Source organism: Geospiza fortis, unplaced genomic scaffold (genome assembly GCF_000277835.1).
Source record: "Geospiza fortis unplaced genomic scaffold, GeoFor_1.0 scaffold224, whole genome shotgun sequence".
Lineage (NCBI taxonomy): Eukaryota > Metazoa > Chordata > Aves > Passeriformes > Thraupidae > Geospiza > Geospiza fortis.
Window position 1 is genome coordinate 1,503,885 of NW_005054448.1, and position 20,584 is coordinate 1,524,468.

At 49.4% G+C, this 20,584-nt stretch overlaps 2 protein-coding genes across 4 annotated transcripts in view; one reads left to right on the plus strand and one right to left on the minus strand.

Moving 5' to 3' along the window:
* AIFM3 (apoptosis inducing factor mitochondria associated 3) overlaps positions 1–10,455 on the minus strand; it is a 44,801-nt gene extending 34,346 nt beyond the window's left edge. For all 3 annotated transcript variants that reach the window (XM_005427597.2, XM_005427596.2, XM_031062477.1), the window contains exons 1-2: positions 10,351–10,455; positions 2,874–3,087 (exon numbers count right to left, since the gene is read on the minus strand). In XM_005427597.2, coding sequence (XP_005427654.1) covers positions 2,874–3,087; positions 10,351–10,381 — 245 coding nt within the window. In that variant the 5' untranslated portion in view covers positions 10,382–10,455. The remainder of the gene's footprint in view (positions 1–2,873; positions 3,088–10,350) is intronic.
* Positions 10,456–20,437: 9,982 nt separating this feature from the next.
* The window catches only part of POLE (DNA polymerase epsilon, catalytic subunit), a 45,924-nt gene continuing 45,777 nt past the window's right edge, over positions 20,438–20,584 (plus strand). The window contains exon 1 of the mRNA XM_014309724.2: positions 20,438–20,542. Within this exon, the coding sequence (XP_014165199.1) occupies positions 20,438–20,542 (105 nt within the window). The remainder of the gene's footprint in view (positions 20,543–20,584) is intronic.

Genomic DNA, 20,584 nt, shown 5'->3' on the forward strand with positions numbered 1-20,584 from the left:
AAGCAGAGAGAGAGAGGGGAAGAGAACTAGCAGCTGCCCCATCTCTTAGAGCTCTTAAAGCTCCGCCTTTTACCAGCCCAGTTTTCTCGGTATTTCTGCCCCTGTGAGAGATACCTCAGATAAGAGGCATAGAGCCAAATGCCCTCCTCCCTGAGCTTGGTCACTTCTTTTACCTGGTCGTTCTTGTTTCCTATCAATTTCCAACATCCTAACCCCCAACACCTTGTCAGTGCCTACATCCCGGGACAGGGATCCCAGTTCCTTGGTTTCACTACCACCTAGTTCCATATCATGGGCCGCGATATCCCAGCCCCGGAGCAGTCATGTCACCAGGGGCTCTCCTGACTCCTGGTACCCTGTCTTTTTGGATATCCCACAACTCCCACGGGGACAGGGATTGGGTGATTGTCTCTGGCCCTGCCTCTTCCCCTGTTGTGAGGGCCCTGCTTCCTCTTCATCCCTCACTAAGTGGACAGATTTTGCCTTGGATGTCTTCTTCCATATAGGGCTGAGTGCTTCCAGCATGAGCTGTCCCTGTGCTTCAGCTGCAGCTGGAGCACCCATGGAAGAGCTCTTGCTCTTCCTTGCTCCTTTTCTCCCTGAGAGTGCTGTCTAGTATGGAGCTTTGTCTGATAAATAGTAGCCAGGGCCCAACACACTGCATAACTTTGCACCTCTCTGGAATTGCCACAGCATTTTTCTTTCAAATACTCTCCCACTTTATTGGGATCTTGTAATTGTTCAGGGCTGAACTTCCAAACCACTGGAGCAAAACAGTCCTGGTTCTGCCACATTACGTGCCACTCTTGACTATCCACCCCCGGGGCAGATCTCTAAATGACCTTCCAAAAAATCTCTTTTGTAACTCTAAACATGGTGTGGACTGCACTGAGGAGACCTGGAAGACTTAGCAACAAGAACAGGCTTTCCTTAACATACAAGGGAAATTCAAAACCCTCAAAAGCTGTTGTCACAGGCTTGAAGGAAGAAAAGGTGGTGAAACCTGGGAAAAATATTTGTCCCCTGTGGTCCCCAGAGACTGGGTATGATTATTAATGGAGTCTCAGAGGCAGCACCCAAGGACAAGGCAGGAGGTCAACCCTGAATACACATCCCAAACAGCCCTCATTGTCCTTCGTGTTATCATGTCATAAACCAATATCCCACAGTGCACCAACAGAATGATCCTGATCCCTCACCCTGCTCTCAAAAGGAGCACTGTGCTGGGCACAGAGAGTATGTATGAAAATACAGACAGGGTGAGGTACCACGCCCACGTGAACAGACCAAGCAATGTTGCAGCCAGTTGCTCTGCACCTAATACAACAAATGCTTAGATCAAATTTTGTTTCCAACCCTCTCTGGGCAGATCTGTTGATACCTCCAGCCTTCCCATCCCATGCTGGGTATTAAATAAGGCTGCTGTGGTTTAGGAATGGAATTCCCCAATGTAGTGCTCCCACCAAAACCATGCTGCTGCTCACCCTCCCTCCCCCCTGCCCTACCTGTGGGTGTCTGGAGGAGAATGGGAGTCACAAAAGGCAAAGATAACAAGGCTGAGATAACAATTTACTGGGATCAGCAATGAGAGAAGAAAACCAACAGTAACAGCTAGAATATTAATAACACAAGTGTACAAAAGAGAGAGCTAGTCACAAGCCAAATTGCTGACGCAGAGCTCAGAGCTCACCATCCCACTTCCCATTCCTTCCAATGCCTTGGAACCAGCATGACCCCAGCATCCTGGGCACCACACTCTATCCCCCACAGTTACTCAACCAGAAGGAACCACTTCTTCCCACAAGAGAGTCTCTTCCCCTGCCCCAGCAATGAGATGAGGTTGTATAGAATAACCTCTGGGTCCTGGCCATGCACCTCCTGGCTACTGCAAAAATTAACATTGTCCTGGTTGGAACCAGGATACAAGCCAAGCAACCTCAACAGCTCCACATCACGTGAAGATTTAATCCACGGAGTCCAGAAAAGACTCCAACGGAGTCCAGTGCATCCTTCTGCAGAATGGTATAATACATAAATTCCCATTGCAATGAAGAAAACCCAATTTATTCCTGGATGAACTTACCTAAGAAAATGAATTTATGGCCCATGAAACCTCTTAAGTTTAGCACAAAGTGCATGGATTGTTCTTGGATACTATCACAGGCAATACTTCAATTGAAAGCAAACAGCTGCCAGACTCCTGCTGTGTCCCACACACCTTACATTGCTCCCTCACTTCAACAAAAGCTATTCCAAACTATTTTCTTTTACATACAGATGGAGCCTTCTGAGATGTCAACGGAACCTACACTTCTACTCCAGAAAAGAGGCACCTGTAAAGCACAGTGACTGGGACAAGCACTCTTTAGATTTCAGAATATTAAATCAGGGCACTGAATGTGCTCAGGTGAAGTGCGTTGTCATTTGCAAAAGATCTGAAAATCTGCATCCTTAGTGAAAGACCAAATTGATGAGCTCAGCTGAAAGAGCCAGGCACTGCAGACAGGATGGAGCACATGACCTGCCCCATCAGCTCCACCCATCTGCTTCTCCTGCTGTTTTGTAAAATCACTGGGGCTATAAAATTATTTTAAAATGTCTAGGTTGGTTAATACAAGTTGAGAAGAGCCTTCTGAAAAATTCTGCTACAGAACATCACCTCTTTCTGAGACAAGTCCCAGTGCAGATCATGCAGGGAACAGAAGACGTTCTGGTAAAAACAGTTGTCACTTGTCCATGATGTATTTTTTTAAGATTAAAAAAGCATACTAAGTTAAATTATCATCTCCAACAACCCTAAAGAACAAGACAGGGCATTCAGATTAGGTTAGAAGGTTTCTCAAGTTTTATCTGCAAAAACTTTGGGCACTTACTGTCCATTCTCCAGGTCCTTTACGTGGCACACAGATGCTTCTACCACATCCTTTGGGTTGTGGTAGGGGTTGCTGGCAATTGGATGCTCCTCAAGGTGGTAGTGCCGGGCAGTCCCATTGACTTTGTAGATCAGAGGGCTGGCTTTCCCATTGGGTGACATCTCCTCCTTGCTTCTCTCCTTCTCAGGTATCACAACTTCAATTTTCACTTCAACTGCAGGAATAACCCAAAACCTTTGTTAAAATGAAGCCAGAGGTTTTGCTGCTGTTCACTGCTCTATCATTCCTTCTTTCCCTGAACTTGGAAACAGACATCAAAACAGATATTTTTTGGTGGCTTGACTTGGAAGATAAAACATTTAACATCAACCTTGGCTTGATTACCTGAGCCCATTATTCCTCCATTCTTTCTGCATCGGGCACTTTGCATTCATAAAGTACATATTCTTGAAAGCAGACATGCTTATTATTGAAAGCAAAACAACCTCTCAGTTACAGTTCTTGTCCTGTTTAGTGGAAAACAGCTTCAGGCAGCTCCATATGAAGCATGCCAACGTCTCTGGGGCTCAGACAGACTTCAAAAACCCCTTTAGTTGTTTGTAGGTAACGTTAACTGAAAGAGAAAGCCAACACTGCATGGTGCATAAAGCTGCTTCATTAGATGGAGACCAATTAATAAGGAACTAGAAATATCCAAAATTATTTCCACATGAGGTTTTGAGTGTGGAGTGACTCTTCAACAGTAGGTGAGAGAAGCAAGGATGGTCCATTTTTCTCATGTGAGCACCAGTGAACAGGTCTGACAATAAATCATCCCTGTCCTGGAAACCAGAAGACCCAGGGACACATGGGAGCAGGGACTCTAGGGGGCAAAGGCACTCTCCTCGGCCACCCAGGTGAGGACATGCAGAGAAGTTGTGTCTGCCCCTGGATCCCTGGCAGCGTCCAAGGCCAGGTTAGATGGGGCTTGGAACAACCTGGGACAGTGGAAGGTGTCCCTGCTTATGGCAGGGGGTGGAACTGGATGAGCTTTAAAACCTCCTCCAGCCCAAATCATTCTGTCATTCTGTGTTAATATGAGCTCCCTGAAGGCAGTGCTCACCCATCCCCTACCACAGGCCCACCCAGCTACACCCCTATGTTCCACTCCATGCCTGGGCTGGCCAAGCTGGTCACAGCAGCATCAGAAGCCACTGATAAGCTCTCACATCACAAAGTGGATAACATCACTTTATCTCCAAGGGACTTAATCAAGCTAAAGCCATTAATATAATAATAAATGCCCGGGAGTTGTATAGCAAACCAGGGGAAAGTGCCAGAGACTGGTGAAGTGACTCAAGTACATGGGAAGTCATTGAGCTTCCCCCATGTTATAAATGTCATGAACAGGAAAATCTGTTGTAGAAGATAAAAATTGAAATTCCCAAACTAAACAGGTAAGGAAAGGCAGAGGAAGGGTAAAACAAGCCCTTCAGCAAGGCTTGTGAATGACAGGGATGCTGGGTCTTCCCAGCCTGATCTGTTGTCCCAAAACTTTTATTGCAAGAATATTGAGAGAACGATGGAAGAACAAGTCAGGGAGAAGGTTGTTCATTCTGGAAGGGAGAAAAGCAGGTGACCATGGCCATTCAGGCCCTGGAGGCAGGCAGCTGTCTCAGGAGTCCTGCACATTTCTGCTGTTTGTGCCTGCTCAGCAAGGCAAGGGGTGCATGGCTTTTTGCCAAAGTGCCAAATCCTTGTGCTCACCTGGACAGGATTCACCAAGGGTAGTGACAGATAGATCCAGGAAAGTGATTTTCTGTGTATGAATGCTGAACCAACAGAAAACATCACCTTCTGCTGTGCTCTTGCAGCTGCAGGAGTTAATGCAAATGAATAGGCCCTGCACCATAAATTAAAAACCCCACATTGCTATGAGCAAATCTGTTCCTGGAGCTCTAGAGAAGCAGCCAGGCTGCTGCAGGCACCCAGTGAAGAGGCTGCTCCCCACAAGCATCTCTTTCCTAGGGCATTGGAAGAAGCAGACATGGATTTTCCACGACGGAGTTTGAAAATATAATGAATACCAATTTATGCCAGTCCCAGTGAAATACTTTTGGCCCAAGAAACAGAAAGCTGATGTCATTTAATTTCACAGTCAATCTGCACAAAATGTGTCAGTGCATCCTTGCAGCCAGACTGCGGAGCCAGACCATGTCGCAGGATGAGACAAAGGCTGGGCAACCCTGGTGGCTTTGAGCCCTAATGGTGAGGGGGGCATGGATATCAGTGAATTCACCTGCAGGGAACAACTCCCATCTCTCACTTGGCTGATGCCCCAGGACTTCGTTTTCCAGAGCACATTTGGGTCAGCTGAGCACATGGAGTGCCCACTGATTCACAGGCAAATGAACCTGCAGGGATGAAGATGGAAATGTAGCTCTGAGCTTTCCCCTTCTTCCTCAGCTAGAAAAACATATGCAGGAAGCAGCAAGTCTCTGGCACTCAGCCATCCCCACTTGGCACCCACCAACACTGCTGGACAAATGTCCAGAGGAAAAGAAAAAGAGTTGTAAAATCTTCCCTCTCCTATTTTGGGCCCCACACTTCACTGCTTGCCTCTATGAGGGGCATATCCCACTTGCCTCTCAGGAACACTCTTTACCTCCTCCTCCTTCTCATGCCTCTCAGCCCTTCATGGAGTGTCCCTCTGGCCTGAAACCTGCATTCCTGAGGGATGATCCCTCCAGGAATCCAGGGCTAAGCAGCACCTGAGCTGATCCAGCAAACTGGTTCAGTTGCCATCAAGAAAAATAACATTTAAATGAAATATTTATAAACCCAAGTTTAATTTAATACCAAATCCGATTGGTAAGGGGCTGGGGCCAATGTGTTCCAGCTCTTTGACAGTCATATCCCATAGCTGCTAGAAGAGGGTCTGGACAGCAAATTGTTTGGAAAGTTTTAGGCATGTTACTACAAATCTAGACAGTAGGCAACTCCTCAGGAATATGGGTAGAAATATGGATATAAATATAGATATTGATACATAGGTATGGACATAAAGGCATAGATATAGATGATATAGATAAAAATATAGAGATGTATAGATGTATAGGTATAGATATAGATGACAGAAAGAGACAGAAGTGTGCCTACTTGCCCTGTGCCACCAACATCACTTATACACATACATATGTGTGTGTAGGTGTTTGTATAAGTTCATGCACGTTCTTAAGATATCTCTATAGATACACACTTACATAGATGAAGAACCAGAAGGCCAGGGCTGGAAATAGTTTATAAGAATATTAAAAAAAAAGCAGAGAAACTAGCTGAGCATTAGCAAGTGCTCATATCACATATCTACATATACCTCAGCACTGCAAGCTCTCACTACTTGAAAATCCTGAGTCAGCTTCTCAGAGTCACAGAATCATTTAAAACACAGGTTCTTGACAAGACTATAAATGTTGATAGATTTTTTTTTCTCCCAGGTTTTCAGCCTTTAGGTCGAGCACTGCTGGCATTCTTCACATACAAGGAGCCATGTCCCAACACCATTTATCCCTGTTGGCTCAGGTGTTGTTTTTCTCTTGTGGCCACCATGTTCTTGTGCTTTGCCTTGGTGTCATTCACCCAAGCAGTCAAAGCTTAATATCCCATTACATCTCCTGTAGATTTATTCCTTCTCCATCACTATTCACAACCTGGTGGGACTAGTTGAAATCTCTGCTTGCTCTTGGAGAGGTACTTTAGATGTGAGACTGGAACTGTTGACATTGATCCCAAAGCAGGGTGCTGGCAGGTGGCTGGGCTGCAGGGCAGGGTCACAGGCATTATTTTTTAAAAATTAGGGCAATTGGATGCCCCAATACTTCTTTATCACAGGACTGGGTTCCCAGTATGGCTCAGAGCCCTTCTGGAGGCTAAATTTAAATTATGGATATTGGGCCATTGAAAGGTTGTACCTCTAGGTATCTGATACTTAAAATACGAGAAGCCAGGAAAATACTGAGCTAATATGGGAAGAAAGAATTGACATGAGCCCAGAGCTGACTTGAGCCAAGGGGAGTCTGAATAAGATGAAGATGCCTAGCTATAAAGGATGGAGGAGCTGAGCTGGCAAGGGGAGAGCAGTGTGTCTGCCTTCCCCAGCCCTAAAACCCTGCAATGCCTCAGGGTGTGCCACTTCAGGGCTGCAGGCACAGGGCAGAGGAGCACTGAGGGCAGGGAACAATCTGCTGCTGGCTGTATGGTACCAACAGCTTTGGGAGCAGTGGAAACCAGAAATGCATCAAGGGATGATGCTGGAGGGACCAGCAGGCACAGCCAAAAATCTCAGTTTACCCCAGCAGGGTTTATTTTTCCAAAGCCAGCACAGAGTAAACCTACCACCATGGGACATGCTTAGGGCTCACTGTGTCCTGCCAGAGCTGCACTCTCCAGGCATCCTCTGGGCTTGCCCACCCCACCTCAACTGCAAGCCCCAATGACTGTGACTTCAGGTGGTCTCAAAGAGATTCCAAACCATTTCTATGGACCACTTCTCCCCTCTTTCCAAGGCCAGGCTGGACAGAGCTCAGAACAACATGGTCTTGTGGAAGGCATCCCTGCCTACAGCAAGGGGTTGAAACTTGGTCTCTACAGACTTATCCAGCCCAAACACTTCCATGATTCTATCATTCTGTTAAAAATGACAGAGCCAATGACAAAACCACCATGTAAAATGTGCTTGGCTCTGCTCTCCCAGATATTCTGCCAGCAAATGCTACAGTCCAAAACCAGGAGGTAGGACTTAGCAAGGCTGGGGACAAGCTCAGAGCCAAGCTCAGCTCACACAGCCAATAGCACCCTCTCCAGCACCCTCCAGCAGTGTGAAGCAGCGTGCAGGGAGCACACTCCCTGCTAAATGCATCCTCCGTGCAAGGGTGAAGCCCACCGCAAGATACCTCATGTGCTGGGAAGTGACTGCCCTGCTATCAAACACTGAGCCCAGCAGAAGAAGAAGAATCAAAATTTATAGATTTTTAAGCCACTCTCCTAATACCCAGGGCAGAGACAGAGCTGCTGCAGCTTACACAGAGCTGGCACATGATGGCTCCTGACGCCCATTATCCTGATCTGGCTGTGCTGTGGGTGTGGGTGCTGGGATACCATGCAGGCTGCCAGCTGGGCAGCTCATCCCCAATGCATCACACACCCGAGACAAACTCGAGGAGAGAGTTATGCAGAGATTGAGAACTGGGCCTTCAGAAGAGGATCTGGCATCACGGGACTGCAGCACTGGAGATAACAGCAGATTACTTCACTGTTTGAACATGAGCTCTTAATTAAACACTGAAATATCCGGACAGGGGTGGGTGCTGCAGCAGCAGCCAGACCTCATGGCTGGCCAGCAGTACAGTCAGCACAGCTATTTAGAGACTCCACTCCCCAGAACTCTTGTATCACTCATCTGTCCATCAAAAGGTGATATGTGCACAGTGCCAAGGTTATCTCGAGGGTTCTCATGATGACTGAGGGTCTCTCTTGTAATGAAGGAGGTGGGGCAGATAAAGATCTCGTGTACACCTTGAAAAAGTGCCTGAATCAATTCTGTTCACTTCAGGCTGCATCCAAAATATTCCCTTCATGTGGAAACAGCACTGATGGAGCAAATAGCTCTATTCTGTTCCTGCTTCTTATTCAGACGAAGTCCAGTACTCAGCTCTAATACTGTACAATTCCCATATGAAACATCTGTGAAACCCTCGGCTAGAACAATCAGTATCCTCAAATGCCTCTGTTTAGCTCCTTGCATTTGCAGGTTTTATAAGCCTGGGATGAAGCCCTGAAGCCAGTGGTGAGCTACCCAGGGGCTGTGGAAGGCTTGTGCAAAGCCTTTGAAGATGCTAATCCAAACCAGAGCTGAGGGATGGAGGTGCATTGCAGAGTGCCATTTTCAGGCATCTGGCCCTGCTATGCAAATACAGCTCTCTCTCTTAGCTGCAAAAATCTGCAGCTAAGGAAAACTGAGCATTGGTGTTCCAACAGTGGTCCAAGATTATACAGTTTTGCTGATATGATACAAAATTAAGTGGAGCTCATAGCAGAGTTTGCACAAATTTAGTCAACAAAAGCATTTATTCCTGGATGTGTTTTTACCCCTCAAACATTTTAAAGAAACATATAAACAGGGCTTTAACAGAGAAGGCTTACAGGTCAGAGTGTCCAGTGCCATATTACCTTGGTGGTAACCCATAATCACAGTACAGGTCAAGGGCAGAAAGGCACCTTTATTTTCTCATTGTGCCTTGCATAAAGGCAGGGACCTCACTCCATGAATGTTTGGTGAGGCACAACTTCTATTGCCCTTCTGACCCATTTAGTCCTTCAACCTGAAATCCCTTCTGCCTCAGACAGTGACGACATTGCCAAGGAAAGATCTCCAAAAGACATCTTTCCACCCACAAAGGCTACACAGGGATGCTGACTGGTCTGATATATCATCACCATTCTCTGATTCCCCTTGCCCTGGGACACAAGCAAGTAACAAGGACAAGGTCACCCTAAGCTCTCTCTGAGGTGGCCAAAACAAGCTGCAGGATGGGAGCTGGGAGCACTCCTCCATGACAGCTTCAGGAACACTGACAGGACCAACCATCACTCCCTGGGGTCCTGTGCCAGGGCCATGCAGGTGCTGCCAGGGGTGTGAGTATGGTTGATCACACAGTGCCTGCTCATGCCCAGCCTGCTCAGGACAAGGCTGAGCATTGACACTTCCACACCAGGCCGCCCTCAACCAGCCAGTTTGCCTGGGCAGGTGGCACCACCCCTGCCCCTCACACATATACCCAACCTTCCCCAAACTGTAGAGAGCAGGGAGCCCAGTCAGCCCAGCCATGGAAGTAATGTGCCAGGCAAGGGGAGAATCCTTGATGTCCAGGTGTCTACAGCTGCTTTCCCCACTGAAAGCAGTACAGATGAACAAGCTTCACCACGAAAATAAAATCCCAAAAGCAGAGCAGCTCCAGGACCTGGTCTGTTCCTTCCCCGGTCATTCCCTTTCCGCAGGGAGAGAAATAAGGGCTGTCCAGTGTGCCAGAGTGACAAAACTGTGGCAGAAGGAAGGTGCTGGAGCCCCATGTGTCTATGCTGGGATAGCTGTCACCCAAACCTACACTCGGGCACGAGGGGGGCAACTCTGCTCCAGATCTGGCAGAAAGGCAGAAGCAGGTGGGTGGTCAAGAGCAAGGCAGTGTGACCAGGCAGAGATGCCTCCCTTGCAGTACGGGGTGAGCTCCCCTCCCACCCACCTACCACCCCCCTGGCACTGCTGCAACCCCCCACAGCTCCCTGCCTGGGAGCGAGAGCACTGAGGAATTTGGAGGGATTAAGAGTCCAGTAATCCTCCCTGTAGGAGCCGAGCATTAACATTCCCCTGGCCAGCGTCCACCGCTGACCTACTTCTCCCACGGGGACAGTGGGATGGGGGCCCGGCGCAGAGGGCAGTCACCTGGTTTGGGCTTGGAGAAGCATCCTCCCATGGTGCCGGGCGGGACGGGCAGCGGGGGCGGGCAAGTCAGCGAGGGCGCGGGCACATCCTCGCATGGTACAGGTGTCCCGGCTCCCGCGGCGATCTCCACCTGCGTTGGGCAGAAAAGCTCCGTGAGAGCTGGCACGGCCGGAAGGCGGGGGCGGCGAGCAGGGGAAGCGAACCCGTGATAGCGCTGCCGCCTGTGCCCACAGCTGCCGGCAGCACTGCGGACACACGCTGTGGGCACCCCGGTGACCCGAGGGACACGGGGACAGCGACCTGCTGGGGTCACCGTGCTGGGAGACACCGCTAAATTCAGTTATGAAGTTTATAAATTCAGTCATCAAAGTTAATTACAAAAACCTCCCTATCATTTATGGCCAGACTTTAATAAGTTCCCAAAGCCCTGCCTTTTGGAATTAAAGCTCTAAGTGCACAGGTCGCAGCACAAATACAATGACTGAGCCATAAATACATTTCAGTTGGGGTTTTTGTGTTATTATTAGGAGATTGAAAAAAAGAAGTCTATTCTATTGCACAGTCCTGCAAGTTCCCCTATGCCAGTTATGCTCATTCCTGTAGAAATGCCATTGGCTTAGGAACAATTAATTATTTAGAGAAAGGGGTTTTGCTATCAGACCATTTGCATCAACCTCCTTTTTTTTACACTATTGACTTTTTTTTTAATTTTTAAAGACAAGTTGTGTTTCTCTTATTAGCTTTGACTTGAGGTGCTCTCAGATTTGGTACAGCCTAAGAATTTAGATAAACCTTTCCAATTCTATTCCATGACTGAAAACAGCAAAGAGTCATCCAACACACTGTCAATAAAATAGTATATTTCATTTGTTTTACTCAGTCCTGAATTTAACTGATTTACTATGGGTTTGCCGTATATTTTTCAAAAAGCCCTCTGATCTGGGCAGGAAGATAAGTACAATTTGTGAATTATATTTTGAGACAGGCAAAGTAGTTTTTTCTGTATCTTATAAAATGCCTCGAGATCTTTACAATAAGAAGAAATTAGAGAAGTGCCAGGAGAGAGATACCAAGCACCTTCTCTCCTTAGCTTAAACATCAACTCAAAATACCAGTATGTATCCCTCTGTTTTCAGCTATATCCCTCCAAAACACAACTTCCAACTCTCTTTCCATGCATAGCATCACCTCTGCTAAGCCCCAGCTGTGTTGCAGAAGCAGCTTCAGAGCCTGGATTATAATGAATAAACCATCCAAGCTATAGAGGAACACAAGCCTGGTGCCTTGCCCATGGTGCAAAGCAGGCATGTGCTATTTGATACTCTGCAAAGAGGGATTATTAAATATAGAGGGAAGAGCTCTTCTTCCAAGAGCATCCCAGGAAAGTAGCATGACAATGTTTATACAAGAGCAATTGCAAAAAAAAGTTACCATGTCAGAAGGTGCATAAATGCAGAGGAAGATTTGGGAGCAATGGGGGAAAACAGAGTGGGGATGTCACATGCAGTAGCTGCTGTAAAGCCCTTTGCCAGAACCAGCAGAAAGAAAGGGAAAATGGTTTTGTACCAGGCAAACTGAGTCTTGGGTCACTGATGTATCAGTGATACAGGGCAACAATTTAGTGCATATAATAAAATACTACCACTGGTACCTCAGGAGCAAACCAAGTCCCCAGTAACCCAGATCAGCTCTTTGCAGTGGACTTCCCGCAGCAGAAGCGGACACTGGCATGATCCAAGACAGGATCATGGCCCAGGCAAGCAGTGCCCTGGCACCATTGCAGCATTCCCTTGGGTGCCGCACATAAAGGGAACCACAGCAGGGACCCTTGGACAGGTGGTGGGTTGAAGGGTAGCTCCCAAATATGCTTCACCAGAGAATCACTCCCACTTCTCCAACCCTCTCAGAGATGCTGATGTGGGACTGGTTTCTAGCTGGTTCAACTGGTTTTAACAAGGACTTGGGGGGATGTCAGAGTTCCTGAATGTCAGAATGTCACCCATTCATCCAAGATGCCTTTGCTTTGTTTGGACCTTAAAGATGGCAATCTGCAGCCATCCCCTCAAGCCCACTTCACATCTCCTAATTTCTCCACTGATGGTCCCTCCAGTCTTTCCAAAGCACTGAGACATCTGCACCTCCCAAAGCAGGTCAGAGGGAAGTGTTTGCTATCAGAGGTGTCCCTTCTCCACTCCTAGAGTTCCCCAGGCAAAACCAAAATGGTCCTTGGTAGGATTTCAGCTGATGACATCAGAGGAGAAGCCACCTGGCTGCTCCCAGCCTCAATCCCAGCAAGCACATGGAGATGCTTCAGAATCACCTGAGACTCAGATGGTTGCAGAAAGGCACCAGCCTCCCCTGTGAGACCAGCTCAGGGGACACAATAGGGCCACATCACTGGTAGTGGCATCCAGAGGCATCAATCCAGAGCTGCATCCTGCAGGATTTGTGGCCAAAGCCATAAGCTCTGTTAGGAGAAGGAAATAAGCCCATATACAACACAAGGTAGCTGAACACAGGATCACCTGTAAAACCTTGCTAGGTCCTGAAGGGTGACAGTCTGACCTGAACAAGGTGTCCATGCTCAATAAACCAGTTAATCATCTGTTCTCTGAACAAAACAACACTCTGTGGCACACAGCTGAACAGGAACACCTTCAGCATCTGCTCAGAGAGGGCAAGAAGGAGTGGGCTACCAAAATACAAGGTAACTGTTGTGGTGCTGAGGAACATACTAGTCCCATCCCTAAAAACTCTAGTGTGAATGAGGAACCAGCCCCTACACCAGGCTGTTTGCAGAACTCCATCATCCACAGAGAGCACTGCCCGAGCATACAACCAGGGACACCAGCCAGGTCCCCAACAGGAAAAACTGGGAAAGTTATCTAACAGGAGAAACATGGGAAACAGTCTAGTGCTACTGACCACGAGCACTTCCCCTGCAAGGCAGCAAAATATGCAAAATATGGCAACATCAAGCTTCAGTGCAAGTCAGGGGTATCAGACCAGACAGCCCACCTGGTTCAGCCCAGTGTCCAAACATGGCCAACAGCACCCATCTGCCACAAGCAGGCAGGAGCAGGGCAGGAAGACAGGGACACTCCAGCCCACACTTCCCGCTGGGCTCAGAGTAGAATTCAGAGCCTGCACCACTTCTGAGCAGTGCAGTGCTGGCTGAGCTATTATTAGCACTGTGCTTCTGCTCTCTGCAGTGCCCCAGGCTGCTGTTTTAATCCAGTGCTCTTCTGTGACTCCAAAATCCTTTCCAAGAGCTAATGTGGCAACTATATAACTATAGGGGTGTATTAGTACACCGTAGGTATAAAAAATGTTTTCCCCCTGAGCATCAGTTTATGTTTATTGCCCCAGTATCATTTCCTTACCTGGCACCCAGGTCCCTCCCATCCAGCTGCAGCATCTGTCAGCATCTGTCCTGCTGCTGTAAGTAATCCTGCATTGCCTGCCTAGAAATCTGGCAGAGATATGAGCACCAGGCCATGCCCTGTGACATGGACATTTCCCAGAGATGCCAGTTTGCCATCCCAGCTTGCTCCAGCTGGAGACCTCTGTGGAGCACTGAGCAGAGACACACTTGTGCCACTGTTGACCGAATCCCTCAGCTGTGATTCATCTGCTGTGTGAGGGGGGCCTGGTGCACCTGGACACCAGCTGCACCTGTGCCCTCTCCAGGCTCCTCCAGACCCTCTCACTGAGCTTCTGGCTGCACACTCACCTTTTTGTAGACATCACCCTGACCCCCATTTCCTTGGCCACACCAGCCCTGGGTGCCACCAGAGGAAGAAGAGGTGAGAGGGCTGCTTCTCATTCCCTTCCCACTTGCCCAGCACAAGTCACTTCAGCTGGTCTCCTGGACACATAGAGGGGGGTTCTCCACCTCTCAAGGCAGCTCTGTCCCCTCCCCATCCCTCTGTCCCCTCCTCTCAAGCCCTGGACCCAAGTTTCCTCTCCTCAGTAATGTGGGACCTCCCAGTGTCACCAAGAAGATGACTGATGTGGTCTCCTGGCACCAGGGGCTAGCAGGGGCTGCCAGAAAAGGCAGGGGCTTGGTGACAACTCACCACATGCTCTCAGAGAAGGGACCCTGCCCTGGGGCTGCAGCACAGAGGAGACAAAGATGCTAGAGCAGCTGCCAGCTCCTGAGGATCCTGGATATGGCTGCCAGAATAAGAAACATCTCTGTCCCTGGGTCTTACAATCCCAGATCCTCCAGGCTTTGCACAGCCCTGGTCCTCCTACAGCTGCATCTCCTCCGCTGCCCTGTCCTCCTCTTGGGACGGACCCAAGCTAGCCCTAGGTCTGCTGGGACACAGTTCAGGTTTCCAAAGCTCAGGAACATGCCTATCATTCCAAGGAAACCAAACAACAATGGGTGCTCCCATCCTGCCATCACCAGCATCCAACCTCCATTCTCCCAGGGAGCTCAGGATCAGGTGCTCAGCCAGCCTTTCTCCTCTCTTGATGTCCAAGCACTACTGCTTGGACTGGCTTCCTCCCACAGCTGGAAATGCCTGAATGATCTCTGCCATGAGTCCAGCAAACCAGACTCCAATGACTTTTGCCTTCACACAAGTGAGCTCTCTGCTTCCTTTGCAGCGCTCTGCAGCAGGATCTGGAGGAAAGCCGGGGGCAACCTGGCAGAGCACCTAGAAGATCTTTGAGGAGGTTTCTGAAGAACCACTGGAATTCAGTGAACAAGTGGGACATCTGGGACCTGCTCTGTTCCCAAGGAGATGACTTCTGTCTCTTCACTGACATCACCAGTCTGCAGGAGAAGGGCTATAGGTCCATGGAAAGCCAAGGTCCACACAAGTGAGGATGAGGAAGGTCTCTTATCAGACACACACCAGGATCTCAAAGCAGAGGTCAGCAAGAGATATCTCCCAAAGACATTCTGTCAGGATGAGGAGGAGAGCTTCCCCAAGGTCAAGGGAGAACTCCTCAGTACTGGAGAACTAATGAAAACCACAAAGGAGAGGTAGGCACTGTGAGCCCTGGGGTGGCTGTTTCTCAAAGGCAGTGGGATCAAAGGGCCAATCAAAGAGACATTACACCTCTCAGCAGCTTTCAATGCAGGGAGCATTAACATGGCAGTTGTGGTCATGACTATGCTGGTATTCATCTCCCATCAGCACAGCACCTCTTGCTCTGCACCTTCTGCCCATGACCATGGAAGAATTTAGGCTGGAAGAGGTCTCTAGTGGTCATCTGACCCAATTCCAGCTGTGAGCAGGGTGACATGCTAGCCTGGATCGAACCCTAATTCTGCCTTAAGCTTTGGAGAATGGACCCAACACTAGTCATGACAGGACCCACTAACATCTGGAAGTCCTCAAGGGTATAAGACCTTTTTAGATGGGTATCAGTGGGAAAGATTCAATGGTATACAAAGAACAAGAAAATCCATTCCTGGTATCTGGAGACCACCACAGACCTACCCATCCACACATTTGCCAGATGCAGCACTCATTAAAAATGGGAACAAAAGGAGATGTTGAAAGATTTCACTCCCTCAACACTTTGGAGCACTAATGGTCTCCTGATGGGACTGGAAATTAATTTTTACTCCCAAGATACTGCACTTCTGGAGTATTTTGTGGTGCTGAGCCCCCCTGAGGTGCCTCCAGTAGAGAAGGAAAGGGGTTAGGCAGCTGTGCTGTGCCCTGGAGCGATGACAGCTGAAGAGGTCAGGCACAGGGGTTGCTCACATTCTCAGGTAAAGCTCATTGCCAGTTTGGGATCAGGAAGGGTCTCCCTTGGAGATTGGCACAAGTGCCAGGAAGCTTTTGCCTTCCTCTACAGCTCTAAACATTGCCCTTTGCCAGGCTCCTCAGGGCTGTTTCTGGCCAGGAATTCCCCGCTGTGGCAGGGCCAGGATTTCCAGCTGTGTGTGTGATCTCTCCACCTCTCTTCCCCATGGCAGCTTTGTTTTCCTAGCTTTCAGTCACTTTTAGCATAGGTCTTCTAAGGCAATGTCCAACAGCTCTGCACTGAACAGGAGCTGCTGGTTTTTAACTGCTCCTGCATATAATAAAATTTTCTTTTTACTGAATCTGGGTTCTGTTGTCTGCAAACATTTGCTTATTTCTGCCCTGAGAAATTTGTCCTTCAGGAGCTTTATCAGTTCCCACAGACAATTTTTGGACTCAGAATGATGTTACAGCTAATTGAACAGCTCAGCACTTTCTTCTTGAGACATCCTTCATGGATGTCTCTAAAGGGTCCAGGTCAAATAATTTCTTTTCTGCTCTGTTTAAGGACTGAGCTCAACATCTGGAAAACTTGTTTGTCTGCTCTGCAGAGTGAAGGGTACCATGTGCCCGTTCCAGTCATTCACATCCAGCTCTGCAAGCTGGTTCCACATCCCCCAAGCAGGAACACAAGAGGAGGGGGCAGCTGGAGTCTCAGAGCATCTGGTGTTACCATCCATGCTTGCAGGGAAGAGCTGGCTCTGACTCTGGTCCCTGCTGTGGGAAAAAACAAGCCCTGATCCCAAATCATACTCTATCCACTACAGTGCTGCCAATTCTCCATACATGCAAAATATTGTCTTTAACACAAGGCCAGCAGAAGCCATGGAGCAGTCCCAGCAGCAGACCTGTTTTGGTCACACCCTACAAGCAAAGTGCAGCACAGATCCCACCACAGCCTCTCCAGCCTATCCCACAAAGCATAGTCTGTCCCATGTCTTCTGGTCCCTGGACACAAGGACTCTGGTCCATCTGGTCCTGAACAGCAGCAGGACCCAGAGCATTCTTTCCCATCTACCTCCTCACCACACACAATGGCACATAACAGGGACCCCATCCCTCAGCCCCACCTTCACCCTCTGTGGCTCCATCCCAGCCACACACACACCCACCCTGACCCACCACACACCCCTGCACATCACCAGCCCCCACACACCAGACTCAAGTCATGGTGTGCTCTTACAAGGACTGCCCATTTCCCTCACTTTTCTGGGGATTTGCTCTAGTTTGACTCCCACAGTGTTTAGTCAAGACCAAGTCACCACCCCCACCAGGTTCCTCCATACCTGTGCCAGTATTAGAAAGACTTTAGAGTGGTGACTCCACAGCCCCCTGTCCTTGATGAGTACACCCAGACTGTCCTTCCCCATCATATCCTGAAGGCCCACTCTTGTTTCACATTAGTGCCACCATGCACAGTCTCACGCTCACTCCTCCTCCATCTGTGTTCAGTGGTGCAACTCCAGCCACCAGTGATGCTTTCCACCACCAACTCCTCAGCCAGTTTCAGCTGCTTTGTGGACAGAGGACATTAATAAAAATATATAACGTGGATCCCAAGATTCCTGCAGTTCACCAAGCAGTACACCTGCCTCTGCTCCAGTATCCTCCTGGCCCTAGTGATCCTGCTAGGGACCAGGCTTCAGCCCAGAGGTGCACCAGCACTCTCCCACAGCTCACCTCCTTCCCTTCCCAAAATCAGCCAGTCTCCACTGGTATGGCAGCGTTCCAGTCCATCTCCACAAAGCCTGTCAGAGCAGGAGCCAGCACAGACGGCACAGTGAACACACAACACACTCCTCATGGTCAGAGTGGTGGTGAAACAGTATTTGGGCTCCAGCTCTTGTCTGAGCACAGACACACTACCAGTGTTCCAGAGCCCACAGGCACCTTCCTGCCATCCTCACCACCCTGCAGAGATCAACTTCCCCAAAAACCACAGCAGCCACTGGCACAAAGTCCTACTGACACCCTGAGTTGCCTGCAGCTCCCTCTCTGCTCACCCTGGGGTCCATCCTCCACCTGCTGCAACACCCTGGGTGCCACAGCCCATGATCTCAGTGAGGAACCCCCATGTTTCCCAGCAAGGTCTGGCTCAGCAAAACTGAACTGCCCTGTCTCCAGGGCAAGCCAGACTCTGCTGCCAAAAAACCACAGCTCTCTCCACAGGACACAGGACTCTGAACACAGCTCAGGCATGGTTGGAGCACTGGGGAGCCCAATCTACCCCCACCCTGTGGATCATGCTGTGCACTCTGTGTTATCAACACCACCCGCAGAAGCCCTGCTCTGACCCCAGGGAGGGGCACAGGGCTTGCCTGCCAAGAGAAAGGCAGACAGTAGGAAGAGAATCAAGTCACACAGAAGACAGCATGACAGGGGATGATGTTTTTAGGGCAGGGAGAGCTTGTATTTTTAAAATAATATGAGGATGAATACAGATGGTCTCCATCCTGAAGTTACCATTTTTGTCAGGAATCACGCTACAAAGGATGAAAAGAGAGTCCCACAACCCCTAGCTGCGGTTCCCAGACCAGCAGATCAGCCTCCCAGAATGGGGTGCCCAACTGGGGCACCACTCCTGTGTTCATGTCACTGCATCTTGTCCCTCCACCTCGGAGATGCTGCACCCAGGACATGGTAACACTGTGCAGATACGCAATGCACTGCTGCTCACCCTCTGCCCATGGAGCAGATGAGCCAAAATCAAGGGGGCTAGCACATAGGAACCCCATTTTCTAGTCTCCCTAGTACCCCAACCTCCCCTTGATACCTCTCTAACTTTTCACTCCATTCTTCCCTCTTGATAGCTCTCCAGCTAGCTTCCCCTTCCCTCTGGCCAACCATTCCATTTTCACTTTCCTGCCATTTCCATACCCGTCTCAATCCTGCTGCTTGGCTTCTGCTTCAGGGTCCCCCAGCTGCTGATTCACAGTAACTCTGACATCCCCAGAGCAGCAGGAGGACCCCTCCTTCACTTCCTGGTCTGTCCTGCACCCTGTTTGCCCAGCCCCCTCAGTATAGCCCTCCTGCCAAAGCTTTACCTCTCCAGCCACTTCCTGGTGGGGTCCCAGATTTGCTCTACACCCACCTGGAGAAAGCAGCTTTGCCAGGTGATTTCCTTTCAAATGGTCTCAAGAAACAAGCAAAAGTCACGCTGCAAAAGGGCGAGATCAGCTCAGGGCCCCAGCGATGGGCAGCGCGGCCCCGTCTCAGCGCAGGCAGGGAGGGACGTGGGCAGGGAATGACGTGCCCTGGTGCTCTTCACCTTGTCACCAGGAGTTTGTGTCAGCGGCAGCACAGAGAGCTACAAAGCTGCCGTTTCATGTACCCCGTGGCTCCTGAAGAAGTGCAGCGGGAACGCCGTGTCAGAGCACAATCAAGGCAGGATTGTGTTACTGGCTGCTGCTTCAGCAATTTACCGACTCCAGGTTAAAGGCTCATTTGGCAGCACTATCACTGCCACCCTTCCGCACACCTCTGTGAGCTAGACTGGAAATCATTAATCATGGGATTTGGTCCAGATCGTAAAGATCTGCCAATAAAAACCATAAATGTTGGAAATTCTCCCCGGATGAAGAGTGATTGATGCAAAAATCAAATCATTTCACAACACAAGAGACCTTTAATTCTCATTTGCTCCACCACAGGCAGTCAAGCCCCTGCTGTGCTGCCACTGCCAGGTCCCCATTGCACAAAAGCAGTCTGCGTTCCCCACAGGAGCTGGAGCAGGGCAGAAGGAGTTTATCCCGGCAATGTTTTCCACTACTAACAGCTACAGTATAACACCACAGTCCAGCTCCATTCATCACACTCAGATGTTCCCTCCCAAAGGAGACCATGCAGTTCATGGAACCACAGCATGTCATGAGTTGGAAGAAACACACAAGGATCATGGAATGGCTTGGGTTAAAAGGGACCTTAAAGATCATCTCCTTCCACACCCCTTTGCACAGGCAGGGACACCTTCCACTATCCCAGGTTGCTCCAAGCCCTGTCCAGCCTGGCCTTGGACACTGCCAGGGATGGAGCAGCCACAGCTTCTCTGGGCAACCTCTGCCATTGCCTCACCACCCTCACAGTGGAGAATTTCTTCCTAATATTTAATCTTACCTACCTTTCTTCAGCTTCAAGACATTCACCCCTGACCAGGCAAGATCATGGTCCCCCCTAGTCAGGAGGAAACAAACTTGGAGAACAAGCTGGCGGGAGGACATGACACAGGGACCTAAACCCCGTTCAGGACAAACGCAGCTTTTCTCCGCGACACATTTTTATGCCGCTTTGATTTCCTAGGCATTGGCTGAATCTCAGAAGAGATGCGGAAACATGCGGCGCTCTCGCACCGCCTGCCCCCGGCTCCGACCCCGGCCCTGCCGGCAGCTCCGGCTGTAGGGGAGCCCCCGGGCCGGCGCCGCGCCCCGGTAATCCCGATCCCCGCGGTGCCCCTGCTCCTGGGGGTAGCG